The sequence below is a fragment of the Ailuropoda melanoleuca genome, chromosome 8 (assembly GCF_002007445.2).
Source record: "Ailuropoda melanoleuca isolate Jingjing chromosome 8, ASM200744v2, whole genome shotgun sequence".
NCBI classification, from domain to species: domain Eukaryota; kingdom Metazoa; phylum Chordata; class Mammalia; order Carnivora; family Ursidae; genus Ailuropoda; species Ailuropoda melanoleuca.
In genome coordinates this window covers 21,023,146-21,036,484 of record NC_048225.1, presented here as the reverse complement: position 1 = coordinate 21,036,484, position 13,339 = coordinate 21,023,146, and the positions used below count along the sequence as shown (strand labels likewise).

Below are 13,339 nucleotides of genomic sequence, written 5' to 3'. Positions count from 1 at the left end.
GATATCAGCAGATGAAAACAGTGTATACAGATGAGCATGCAGACATTTTGTTATATTCTAGCTCTTTCTGGCCTACGAGTTGAGCTGCCCCTCTGATTCGTGAAGCATGCAAACGACTACTTGTCAAGTGCGCCCAAATTCTTTCCTCCAGCAAGTGAGTTGTTGTGACTCAATCCGTCTCCTGTGGCTGATCACGTCGCTGCTTCAGAACTAGCCATAAAAACCAAGGCAGAAAACACACAAAACCTAAAACTTGGTTTCTTTTCCATCTGTGGTAATCTTGCCTAGTTCCCTAAGAAAAAAAAATTCAAAGCACTGTATCTGAGTTTTTAAAATTGCTCACTACCTTCCTTTTGGGGAAGTTCTCTATTTCCTACTTTAAGATGGAGACCGAGGGCCCATTGTGAAGGGTAGGAGGTTAGGATAGTGTTTTTTGGTCTCTTATTTGTAAGATAGCGTGCATGTGAGCTTGTCAGTGTTCATGTCCTCATTTATTGTCGCTTGTTATGCAACAGTCGCCAGTAAACTAATTCCCAAAGGGCAACTCCCACTCTGAGACTGGGGTCATTGCATCCAATGATGAGTATACCATGAGAGTGGGGGATAGCCATGGTCCTGGGGGAACGTCATCAGGGTTCTGTTGCATAGCAACCTATGAGCCTCCAAAAATAAGGGCTGGGACAGCAAACTGACAAGAGACACTGAGGCAAGAGGAAACAGAAGTGAGCTGAATATTAAAACAAACCACCACCAAGACGTGACTGTGTCAGAAGTCTCAAGAACATACTCGTGAACGTATGTGTCACACATTCAAGAGATTCATGGATAGCCAGTCTTTGCCCTCTGGGGATAATCAAAAGAGGAGACTTAATACACGATTTATGCAAGTATCGAATCGGAGTGATTACGTAATCACTTATAACACTAATATCCAACTGTGTATGAAGAAATGGAACATCTCGCTAGAAAATATTTCAGGGGCCCTGGATGGTTTTCCTGGAATGTCCAGAATACATTTAGAGAAATACTAAAGCAACATACTGATCCAGGGACAATTCTATGCCACTACTCCAATCTCTTGTTTTCTAGCGTGTGCTATTCAGATGGTTCATTCAAGAATATTATTTTTATGACACTGTAATAGTCATTTTTCTGTCTTACAGGTTTGTCAGGTCTGTCCTGTTAACTGAAAGATACCTTGGTAAACTAACAGGTCCCAGACCACCTGAATTTGTTTTAGCACACATTTTTGGATGTGGCAAGATGCCCAGAGTTCTATTTACTCAATGTTTTTAAACTTAAAATTAAGAAAAATAGTTTCATTGAGCCAGAGACAGCTCCGTGAAAACCTTCACTCTACCTTAAGCCAATAATAACTGCAGTTGAAGGGTTATTTGAGAAGCCTAAGGCAGTGAAATTACAAACTCTTCGACTGCGTGAACGGTAAAATGTGCACTGTAAGAGCATCTCGCTGAATGTCAGATATTTGCAGTATACTTTTTTGACCTGTTCTGTCTTTCACGGCCTATAGATTTGGGTCTCTGTAGATTTTTTTTTATATGATTACCTGACAGCGTTAGAAATTTTAGTTCAAGTATTAATCAGTAAAATTGTTTTCACATGCTGTGTTCCTGATTCTGTTCAGAACAGGTATTATATTCCTTTTTAATTTAATTCTTTAATTTTATTTTGTGAAGATTTTTATTTATTTATTTGAGAGAGAGAGAGAACACGAGCAGGGGGCAGGAGCAGAGGGAGAAACAGACTCCCCACTGAGCAGGGAGCCCAATGCGGGGCTGGATCCCAAGACTCCAGGATCATGACCTGAGCTGAAGGCAGACACTTAATGACTGAGCCACCCAGACGCCCCTATTCCTTTTTTATACATTTTGTCCTCTATGCTTGTGTCTTAGCACATAACCGCTAAGTTGAAGCCATTTTTATGCCAACACATGTAGATACCTGGAATAGAATGAAATTATCTACATGTGGTTATCCAAATGGTTAATTCCTGATGACTAGGAGTTAGGATTTGGTGTACCAGAAAACTTTAAATCAATTTGGTTTATCCTGTTGGAAAGTGGGTAATCTAACTCAAAGTACGATCTTACTGTCGACACTGTTCTATGAATTGAGAGTCACAATTCAGAGCAAAAGCAGTAACAACTGCGGTCATCTCGCGTTTCGCTTAGCTGAAAAATAGATACCAAAGAATAGAGAATAGTAAAATTGTACTTTTTTTTCTTGTTAAATATATGTCATTTCTTTTAAAACATCTTGTGTATTTAATCTGTGTGTTTACTCCGGCACAGAAAACCAGGTTATCAACCATCATAGTTGGCTGGGGCCCCTCTGACTTGGCCGGCCCTTCAGCCCTGCCCCCCCCCCACGTGATTCAGCCCCACTGCCACACAGCGGTGCCTCACACTCAGATGTTAGGGCTGCCCTTACAGTGCATTTAAAAATCTCACCCTTGGCTGTAAATGAAAGAAATGAACAGAGAAAAAGAAACTGAAAAGAAAGAAACAGAAGAATTTAAGGCTTCTTCCTATCTGGTGAGTCTTCATTATTTTATGTTATCATGATGAAATTTCATTCATCTTCTATCTACCTAAACAAATTATTAATTTATAAAATTTTGTTTTTAGGGAACGTCCTTGGTTTTTTTAATTCTGGCAAGTATTTTTTTTTTCCCCTACATTTTAACTTTGCTTCTTTTCAATGATAACTTTTCTTTCTGACCTGATGACCCTTTTTGGTCTTTTAGGTTTCTAGGACCTCTGTGTGACTTCTAGAATCTTGCAGAGAAATGAGGCATCAAGCCAGAAGTTCAGTTACTTTATTTTACAGCATCACCGTTGGGGACTTTTTTCTAAGGACCTGACTGTGTGTGCTTTATGTCTCACTGTTTTAAGAGCTTTCTCTGACACTGAGGACAGTCATTGCCTGCCCTCAAGGAGATTGAAGTTTAAGTCCGACAACTTTGAAACCAACAGATAAAAGAAAATCCAGACAACAGAGCCACTGTTGAACAAGGACAGAGATAACTACTACAGGGAATGAAAAAACTTCAGGGGTAAGTGTATCTGTTTGTTCTCACTGTAATGGACATGCCTTACCTTAGTACTGGGCATTAACAAGCTATTACAAGGTATTTTCCAATTACTTGAGTCTTTGCCCCTCCATGCCCCCCCGATAATGGATTTACTTGCTTAAGAGAAAGGATATTTAGGGGTGCCTGGGTGGCTCAGTTGGTTAAGCAGCTGCCTTCAGCTCAGGTCCTGATCCCGGGGTTCTGGGATCAAGCCCCACATCGGGGCTTCTCACTCGGCAGGGAGCCTGCTTCTCCCTCTGCCTGCCGCTCCCCCTCTTTTTGTGCTCTCTCTCTCTGACAAATAAATAAAATCTTTAAAAAAAAAGAGAGAGATTTTAAAAATCTGATGTTTTAATGTTTATTAGTTCAAAGTCTTGGAGGTCCTACTATGTGCCATGAACTATGTGCTTGGTGCTGGACATTATGACTTGAATCAGAGTCCCATATATATCAGTACTTTACCACTTCCTAGACCATTTTAACTCCATTCCTTCTCTAGGGTTTTGTGTTATTTTTGTCACAGGTTTTCATTCTACTAATATTTAAAATCCTCTATGACATTACAGTTACTGTTTTTGGAAGTCGGTATTTATTCAGAATTCCCGACACTACCTTTCTTTGTTGCTCCTCATTCCTTTCTGTATTTCCTTTCTTGCGTCTGCTGGCAATCATTTCCTTCAACTTGAAAAACTGCCTCTAGTATTTCTTATTATACAGGTCTGAGGGTCACAGATTCTCCCAGCGTAAATGTCTTCAGTTCATCTTCCTTTTTGAAGAATCCTTTTGACAGTTTTATTGAATTCTAGGCTGGCAGTTACTTTCTTTTTGTACTTTAACCACATTGCATTATTGCTTCTGTCATTTCTGGTGGTCAGTCATCTGTACAGCTAGCATTGTTCCCTTTCAAAGGAATAATGTCTGTTTCTTCTGGCTGCTTTTATGATTTTCACATTGTATTTTGCTTTCAACAGTTTAATTATTCACATCCAAAAGTGTAACTGTCTTTGTATTTATTCTGCTTGGGGTTCGTAGGTCTTCTCGAATCTCTGTGGGAGCCTTCATCAGTTTTAGCGAATTCTTAGTCCTGATGTCTCCAAATATGGCTTCTGTCCCATTCTCTTTTCTCTCCTTCAGAGAGACTCCAACTATATATATTTTTGAGCTTTTCACTATTCCTCACCGTCTTTTAAGCTTCTTTCTATATTTCCCATCCTTTTTGTGTCTGTACTTCAGTCTGAATGGTGTGCAATGCCTGCTTCATGTGCAGTAGACCTCTGTTCATCTGTGCCCAGTTAGCTCCGCACCCCATGTATTTAGTTCTCAATTTCAGTTATTCTACTTTTTAGTGTAGAAATCCCAAATAATAATTATTACTAGAGTCTAGGTTTCTATTAAAATTCTTCATCTTGTCATCTGTTTTCTTTTTTTTTTTTTTTTAAGATTTTATTTATTTATTCGACAGAGATAGAGACAGCCAGCGAGAGGGAACACAAGCAGGGGGAGTGGGAGAGGAAGAAGCAGGCTCATAGCGGAGGAGCCTGATGTGGGGCTCGATCCCATAACGCCGGGATCACGCCCTGAGCCGAAGGCAGACGCTTAACCGCTGTGCCACCCAGGCGCCCCTGTTTTCTTGAATATATGCATCGAGGTCTTTCAAAGTCTTTGCCTCCTAACTCAGTATATGCATCACTTACTTTTCTCTTGTTCCTTTCTCTTGATATACCTGGTAATTTTTTATGAATTCTGGGCATGGCATATAAAAACTCACGGAGGCTCTGGAGGAGGTTTTCTTCCTCCAGAAGGAGTGCTTTTGGTAGGCAGTTTTGCCAGAGGCAAATCACTTTCACTCAATCAGGGACAGAGCTATTTTACTGCTGAGTTTCAGTGTCTGTAAAAATGTTGTCTCTTTCTGCTTCACCATTATTTTTACAGCATAAACCTTCCAGGGTCCCAGTTGAAAGTCTTTTTCTCTTTAGGAGACTCTGAACTCCAGTTTCTATCCTCCCAGCCCCATGAAAGTGCCAGGAGTCATGCTTGGCTTCTTAGCTTTGCAGCCACCACCTTCTGCTTGATGTTTCAGCCTTTTATTTTTGCACTGAATTGGGCAAATGCCTCAAAAGGAAAAGTGGTATTGAAACTCATGTTTACATTTACCTTCTCTGTGGCTCTCAGCCATTTGGGTGCTTGCTTTGGTAGTTGACCTCTGATATCTTCAACAGATTTAAAATAAAAATTTATCCATCCTTTGTAGTTGTCCTTGGCAGGAGAGTTCATCTGATATAAACTACTGAGTCATAGCCAGAAACCAGCAATTTAATTCTTAAAAGTTATTTCCAGCAAATCATGGTGGCCATATAGATTCCCCTGACCAGAGGTATTTCTGGTTTTGGGAAATCAGAATCCTTCTTATTCTCTAACTCAGTAGTTGCTACCTAATGTAATTTCCTTGACTGTAAGACAGTTGAGTCTGAACTAGTAGGAAAGAATAGACACTGGCCTCTAGCTGATCACACAGGTCGTGCTCTTTATCATCAGCTACACGTCTATTACCCATTTCACAGGTAAGTGCTGAGAGTGTCTTTTGTATCTTCTTATAAACACTGCATCACACTGTAACCATTTGTTTACTTGTCCATCTCCTCCGCTTGACTGGAAGCTGGAAATCTGCTGTATTTACCTTTTTATTTTTAGTGTCTACCACAGTGTCTGACATTTAGAAGTTGTTTAGCAAATGCTTTTACAATAAAGGGTTCTTGTAGGTAAGGTTATTTATATAAATGGATAATATCCACTGAATTTTCATTAGTAGTATCTGAATTCAGAAAGGTGGGGTTTTTGTGGTTTGTTTTTTGGTTTGTTTGTTTTTTGTTTTGTTTTGTTTTTGCCTCTGACCACGCCCCACATTTTGGGTAAATACCTTACTTAGAGTCTGTATTTGATTCCCATGAACTGAAAACATTCAGGGGGATTCTCAGGTTCCCTGGGTATTGGGACAGTGGAAGAGACCTGACAAAATCCAAGAAGGAAAGAACCCAATAACACAGACATTATTAAATGGCTTTCAGGAGATTAGTGCTCTCCTTTGCCAGCATCCCAGGAAAGTTTTTAAAATTTAGAATAGAATAAAATGTAGCATGGGACAAACAAGGAATGCCATACTCTCCCGGAATCATGATCTGTCTAGCCCAAAGCTCTGATTCTGCCTCCAGCAAACTTCCTTCTGTACTAGTGCTTCCTTCATTTTTTATTGGCTTAAGACATGCATAGAAACGTTTGGGTTTTATTTAAATCATTTCTTCTATATTTTTGAAACTTAAAATATAGTCCTATTAAATAATCTTTTACTCAAACTATTCTGTACAAATGAATACCTCACATACTTTGCTTTCATTTCAGGTGACAAGTATCTGAATTCCACTAAATGTATAGTAAGTATTTTTTCTCTATTTGAAATTAATGTTAGACTTACTTAAATTAAGGATCTGGTTTACTGACAGCTATCTTACTCTCTTTCAGGTTCACATCTTTCTTCTTGCCTAGCGTTTGATACTTCCAATAACTTGAACCAACAGAGATGCTAGTAACATTTGCATGGACTTCCTTTTACTGATTGTCATATGCCCCAGAAATGTACCATTCCATGTTAAAAAGAATTCTTACCTTTATTCCCTAACATTGCATAACTACATCATACTACCAGTCAGTGTTATGTGTCTTCTATCTAACATGCCTAAATCAAAGCCAAATGAAATGTCTTCATGAGACTCTTCTTATAATTTTGGAAATAAAAAATATATTCCTGTAATTCCAGCTTTTGTTAATGATGGACTAGCTCGATCATCCACAGGTAATAATGATGAAATCTGGACCATTTGGAAGTATTGGAGAATAACCAGAAGCAGGCAGAAACTGAATAAATCTAATTTTGAAAGACATTGTCCTGACATTTGTTCATGGATTTTTGCTGGAGGGCATTCTCCAGTCTTGGGTCAAGGGCCCAAGCAGAAAGTGTCAGAGGATGGAATTCACGACCGACAGAATAACCAGAAAATTAGAGGGGGGAAAACAGTAAAAATTACTATACATGTGAAGAAATAGAAAAATGTGATACTTAAGGGAAAAAATGTCAATAGAAACAGACCCTGAGGTGACACAGATATCACAATTAGCAGGCAGTAACTTAAGGCAGCTATTATAAATAGGTTCAAGCACCTAAAGGAAGATAAACACACAATGAATTCACATATGAAGAATTGTAGCAGAGAAATAGAAACTATAAAAAGGACCAAATGGAAATTCCAAAGCTGAAAAGTACAGTTAACTGGAATGAAGAATTTACTGAATGAGCTAACAGCAGATCGAAGACAACAGAAGAAAGAATCAGTGAACTAGAACATCAATAGAAATTATCCAACCTGAAGAGCAGAAAGAAAAAAAGAAAACACATATCTTAGATGAGTGCAGGAGGTAAAAGTAGGGCAGGATTGAAATGCTCAGTGCTAATAAGTTCTAGCAACTATTCTGCAAAGAGAAAAGTTTAAAAATAAAACCTGGATTTTTGAATGTCCAATCCGTGTAGTGTTTTTTTCAAGGGTGAGAAGGAACATATTATCTGATTTCAAAGCAGTGTGTTTTTGTTGGCTTTCATAAGATTAGTCCGCTCATGTGGCCATAGGTTTCTTAGCTTTCTGTTTTCTTCTTCCTCTTTTTCTCCCCCATTCCTTCCAGTGGCCAATGGCCTTTTTCTTCTGTGTGCTATATTCAGGAACCAGTTAATTATGAAATGGAAGACAATTTCAGACATGGACCAAGACAAAGGAAGCCTGTGAGATAGGTCCTCACCTATGGTTTTGTTTTGTTTGTTTTTTTTAAGATTTATTTATGTATTGGCAGGGGGAGGGACAGAGGGAGAAGGAGAGAGAGTCTTAAGCAGACCCCGCAGTCAGCACGGAGCCTGACGCGGGGCTTGATCTCATGACCTGGAGATCACGACCTGAGCTGAAACCAAGAGTCAGATGCTTAAACAGTTGTGCCACCCAGGCTCCCCACATACAGTTTTATTCTTAAGTGGTGCATTCTCTTCCTATATTCCATTTTAACTGTAATTTTTGAGTTCTTAATATCTCAAATCATAGTGAATCATTTCATTATTTTTAAGCACTAATCTTTCTTAAGAGTCTGTGAATACAAAATCCCAAATGGTATTTCAAAATACATGTGTTTTAATTATTGATCCCTCTAGACACAATTCTGTTTCTTTTGGTTGTATTTTGTAGGTGTTTCACCAAAACTAACAGCACTTTCAGCAGCAGCCCCCTTCCTGTGGTCCCAGTGGTAGCACCTTACCCTCAGGATGGTTTGGAAATGAAGCCCCTCAGTCACATGAAGATGTCTGCATGTCTGGCTTCCACAGCCCCCGACTGTGGCCAGTCACCTGAGGAGAGTTGCAAAGATGACACGGCACCAAGACCTGCTCAGCATACTTGCTGTCAGGACAGTAGGAATGAGATCAATTCTGAGTGCACAGAAGATACAGCAGAGTTCAACAGAGGTACTGCGAGGCATTATAAATCGGAAGTTTCTAGCTAGTCTTCAGTTAGCTAAGACCTCTATGAGGGCAGTTGCTTTCAGGATGTTCTCTCTGTGATCATCTCACATTATTTCTGAAATACTGGGTGGGGGGGGGTATTAGGTACTTCGAAAAAATTGACTATATAAGGAATTCTGTGAAATTCTGTTATTCACATCCTTCATCTCAGGCTGTTAATCCCATTACATTTTGGAGACTAAATCCAAGTAGACTTTGATTTGGTTTGCGCCCGGACGGTAGACTTGCTGGAAGAAGGTATTTTGTGATCATGGGCCTCTTTTATCATTTGAGTTGCTTCTGAAGTTGTAGCCTTTCCTTGAAGTGGTTATCTGCGGGGTTTTAAGGGTTTTAGCCCTCAGATGAATTGTACAACTGTTCGTGAGAGCTCAACCTTATTTTAAATCTTTGAAGCTTTCTTTCTCTCTCAAAGTCAAACTCAACATAACTGGGCTCATTATTCTTTCTTTATTGCTCAAAGCAATGTTGTGAGACTGTTTTTAAAAGTCAGCCTTTCTGGTTTCTTAATGCTTCCAAACCTTTGTGTTTTTCAGGAGACAGCTGCGTCCATTCAGAACCAGAGAACAAGATTTTAAGTTGGAACCCTCTTATTTTGCCACATGTGTCCAAGGACTGTACGGAAAAGACTACCTGGTCTCCTCCTGGCATTCCTTTAGACAGCCCTGCAGGGGTCCTTCAGCAACCCCGAGAAACCTGAGGGTGTGCAAATGACCAGTCGTGTTCCTGCTTCAAGCCAGTAACTGCACAAAACAGGCCTGGGGATGGACTGTGTGAAGGACATGAATTCAGATCAGAGAAAATCATTATTTATTTTTTGTAGTAGTAATTTCCTATGAATGTATCTTAAAATGTGTGCCCTTTTATATTATTTATGCCTTAAAATTTCCCTCTTCCTCCTTCCCCCTCAGTAGGAAACAACCTAGTTTTGCGTAGTTTTCAATCATCTGAGAGTGGTGGGATCATTCCATGTTTCCGAGAACCTCAGTGACCATAAGTCTCCTCCTGCAAGGATCCAGCCTATTGGCAGATTCGGCTAGGAGGGAACTGAAGTTTTCACATGGAAAGCTGTCTTTCGATGTATTGTGTTATCAGACTTTCTGAGAACATTTGAAGTCACGCTCAGTTGTAACCTAGCGTTTGTAATAGTAGATGTCTTATGAATTTTATGAGTGCCTTCCACAGAACTCATAGGTGACCTGTTGACGCTCTGTCTGCACATGGGCACAAATGATGTGCAGTTTTCTAGCACTAGTCCCAAACGGTGTCATGAACATGGTTGAGGTTAAGGTCTGTAGAGTTATTGCCATATGCAGACAGGGGACCAAGGCCAGAGAGAAAAAGATAGCCCCCTCAGGTCCCACTGCATTAAAATTGGATTGGTTTATTAAATTGTCACTATAGGGCTCTTTTTGACTGTTTCTAAGAGTAGGAACAAAATGAGTTTAAAGTGGCAGCTTGGAAAGAAAGAACCACATTGTGCTCCCAGTGTCATGCCACCTGAAAATTATTATTTTTCAAGCTTCCAGCTTGGGCAATACTTGGAAGATGTGAGTGTCAGAAAAGATTTAATTTGGAGGGAAAGGGGTATGGTTTGAAATTTCCTGACGTTTTTCAGAATGTCGTCACTGTAAACACACACGTGAAGCTTTGGTTAGCAGAGCTCATAAATCAGTTACGGCTCCCTCTGAGAGACAAGGGCATTTGCAGCTGCCTTTGGAAGGCTTTTCTTCTCCACATCTTAAAAAAAAAAAAATCCCACAAAAAAAACACTACTCCTATTTAATAACTATTTTAATAGCTTGATTCAAGCTTCAATAGATCACTGCTTGTTTTTGGATTGTGCATCCCTTTGGGGGAAAAAATAGAAAATGCTTCTCTTTATGTAGAGTCAAGCAGTTTCAGCATCAATGAGAAAAGTTCACAGTTTCCCAGAAATTGCAGTGAAATAGACTAGAATACTATGTTAATCAACTGTTTATGTAAATGCATCAGTATTCCCTTATATATGTCTACGTATCTTATAAATAGAGCAGTTTGTGAAATACGCTGTCGGAGCTGGGTCCCTATGCAAGAATGACTTCGAGTAGAACATAGTATAATTTCAGGGTCAGGTATTAGGGATGCTGTAGGATCAAGTTCTGCATTCCCAGTGTCCATACTTAGAGTATACTGGATTTATTCTTCATGTGGTGTAGATGCAATTAGCTTTGGAGGCGGATAGCTGCATCCCTTACTTCTGTGACTAGCAAAGGACAGAGTCCTCGTGCGCAGAATATGAAAACATACCCTGTGTTTTGCCAGGCCAGATACAACCATGCTGTCACAAAGGGAGTTTCGGAGAACTGGGGAGTAGATGTCATGGGCAGTTGTCTTGATTCAGGAAACAGTGGTGTGCTAGCATGAGCCTTAGGCCATAAACTGCTTTGAAAGATGGAGTTTGAATATGGGATTTGTCCACTAGGAAGAGGAGACGACTTTACCTTTAGGGCAATCTCATTGTGGACTGCTTTTATTTATATTATTAGTAACGCTGTTTTAAGTGTTATCCCTTTTATTGTATTTTATTTATAAAAAATGCCTTTATATATTGAGACATATAAATATAAATATATAAATATATAAATATAATTGCCTTACCGCTTAGGAGTTATGCATTCTCCCTAACATTGAGTTGTTCTGAACTTGGATGACCTACACGGTCACCAAGGACAGTCCTGCCTGATGTCGCTTCCCCAGGAAGTCAGAGGACACAGCAGCATCTGCGGGGTGACCGCAGCGTCCCAGGCACCGTGCTCGGTGCTGCTCTCGGCTATCTCGTTAACCCTCACAACAAATCTCCAATACCGTCCCCCACCTCAGAGCCTGCATTTCAACCCAATTTACCCAGAGCCGTAATCCGAGCTCCTTCCAGTTTTCCAGACGGCTTTCCAAAAGCATGCGGTTCCCTCTTGTGATGGAACCAGCCCAGTTCTGCATGCTCCCGCCTCCCCTGCCGCAGGGTTCCTCTGACCCCGCAGCCCGAGAAGCCGCCCTCTTTCCCACGCAGGCAGAGCTCCGTGCCCATCACTTGGCCTTCCCAGAGTCCCCATGTCTCCTGGTGACAGCCCTCACCACCCCCACCCCCGCCTGGAAATGGGATCTTCCCTGGGCTTAGTGAACACGTCATTGGTTAGGCCTCTTCATGTTCCTTCTCGTCTTAGAATTCTCGTTCTTTGTTTAAGCGACAAACTCCACCCCTGCCCCTGGTGTATCATTTTACTGTGTCCTTTGTGCCCCGTTACGAACCCATAGTCTACCGATAGGTACGGTACAGGATGTAAATGAACTCGTGACGTTTTAATGCCTTGTGAAGTGGTCTTTTTGAAAAGCATGTCTTTCTGGGTTTTGGTTCTGTGGAGTGAGTCTGAAGACCAGCACATCTGTATAGGCCGACTGTGTCACGGAGAGCTCATTCCCGGATCGAGTACTGCCAAGAACTTGACCCCATGGCTGGATTTCACCTGTGTTGCTCTGTTTTTTAAAGTAATGGCTTTGAGATGCATGTTTTTGTATCCTATTGAAAAGTGTGTTTTATTTTCCTGAAAGTTGTAATGTTATGTTTGGAGCTGTACATATTTTAAATGATGTAGTGTTGACAGGTTTTATCTGCTTGATACGACTTTATATTAAAAGAGAATGCTGCTTTCCTGTAGAGTAGCACGTGAAGATGGGGACCCTCAGATCCTCCCTGTTTGTATAAAGCTGCTTGTAGCTTGTGGTCGGGGTGGGTGTACGTCTTCCTCGGAAATTCTTTGGAACCTCCATCCCTGTCCTCCCCTGAAAATCCCCATGGCACGTCCCAGGGTTAATCCCTTCTGTTCCGACTGCCGAGATCCAGGCCCTGAGAACAGGATCTAGGACAGCAAGTGCTTTATGGGGAGGCTGGGAGAATCCCTGAGCCCAGGAGCTGTGTCCAAGCAAGCGGACGCCCCTCGGGGGGACTCAGTATCTCTTCAGAAGGAAGAGAGGACGGGGGGCGGGGGGAATAGCAGCCTGAGGAACGTGGGGAGGAGGGGGCCCTCCTCGCCTGTTGTCTGTGTTTACCGTTAGCATCCAGCAACATCTGTGTGAGCTCCTGGGCAGACATTTAGCCTCCTCAAGAAAAGCAGCCCTAAAAAACAATCAACGTGTCTGAGCTGCTTTGACCGGAAAGCCAACAGGGTCTTTGGCGTGGGGTGGGGCCTTGTTATAGTTGATTCCCCATGTCGAAATAAGCCTCCCTTAAACCTTAGCTCCAGCCCCGAGAGCCTTGAGAGAACTTGAAATCCCTTTTCTAATAAAGTCTAAATCTGTGAGAACCTAAGAAGCAACTGAAGTTTCTGTCCGTTTCCCGTCTCCTTCCAGGCGCCACTTATCCTGGCGAGCTCATCCGCTGGCTCTCCTGCTGTTGCCTCTCCGAGTCCCCTGCCGAGGCAGCGCCAAGTCCTGACGCTTCTAGTCCGTTGAACAAGCATTCGTTTGTGTTTCACCCAGATTTCAGACACGCGCGCGCACACACACACCCTGGAGCCAGTGAGTCATGCTGGCAGCTGACACAGTATGACTCTGGAACAGCCCCCGTCCCCTGTCAGCCAGCTCCCCCGGACCTGGTGGCAGGA

The 13,339-nt window shown here is 41.5% G+C and overlaps 1 protein-coding gene across 4 annotated transcripts in view; it reads left to right on the top strand.

The window, feature by feature from the left end:
• CDON (cell adhesion associated, oncogene regulated) overlaps window positions 1-13,039 on the top strand; it is a 99,464-nt gene extending 86,425 nt beyond the window's left edge. For 2 of the 4 annotated variants that reach the window (XM_034666049.1, XM_034666050.1), the window contains exons 19-20: window positions 8,371-8,645; window positions 9,236-13,039. In XM_034666049.1, the coding sequence (XP_034521940.1) occupies window positions 8,371-8,645; window positions 9,236-9,399 (439 nt within the window). In that variant the 3' untranslated portion in view covers window positions 9,400-13,039. Of the gene's footprint in view, window positions 1-2,915; window positions 3,077-6,490; window positions 6,523-6,610; window positions 6,707-8,370; window positions 8,646-9,235 lie in introns of those variants that run through there. The other 2 variants (XR_004627070.1, XR_004627071.1) reach the window with 2 other exon arrangements.
• Window positions 13,040-13,339: the final 300 nt, after the last annotated feature.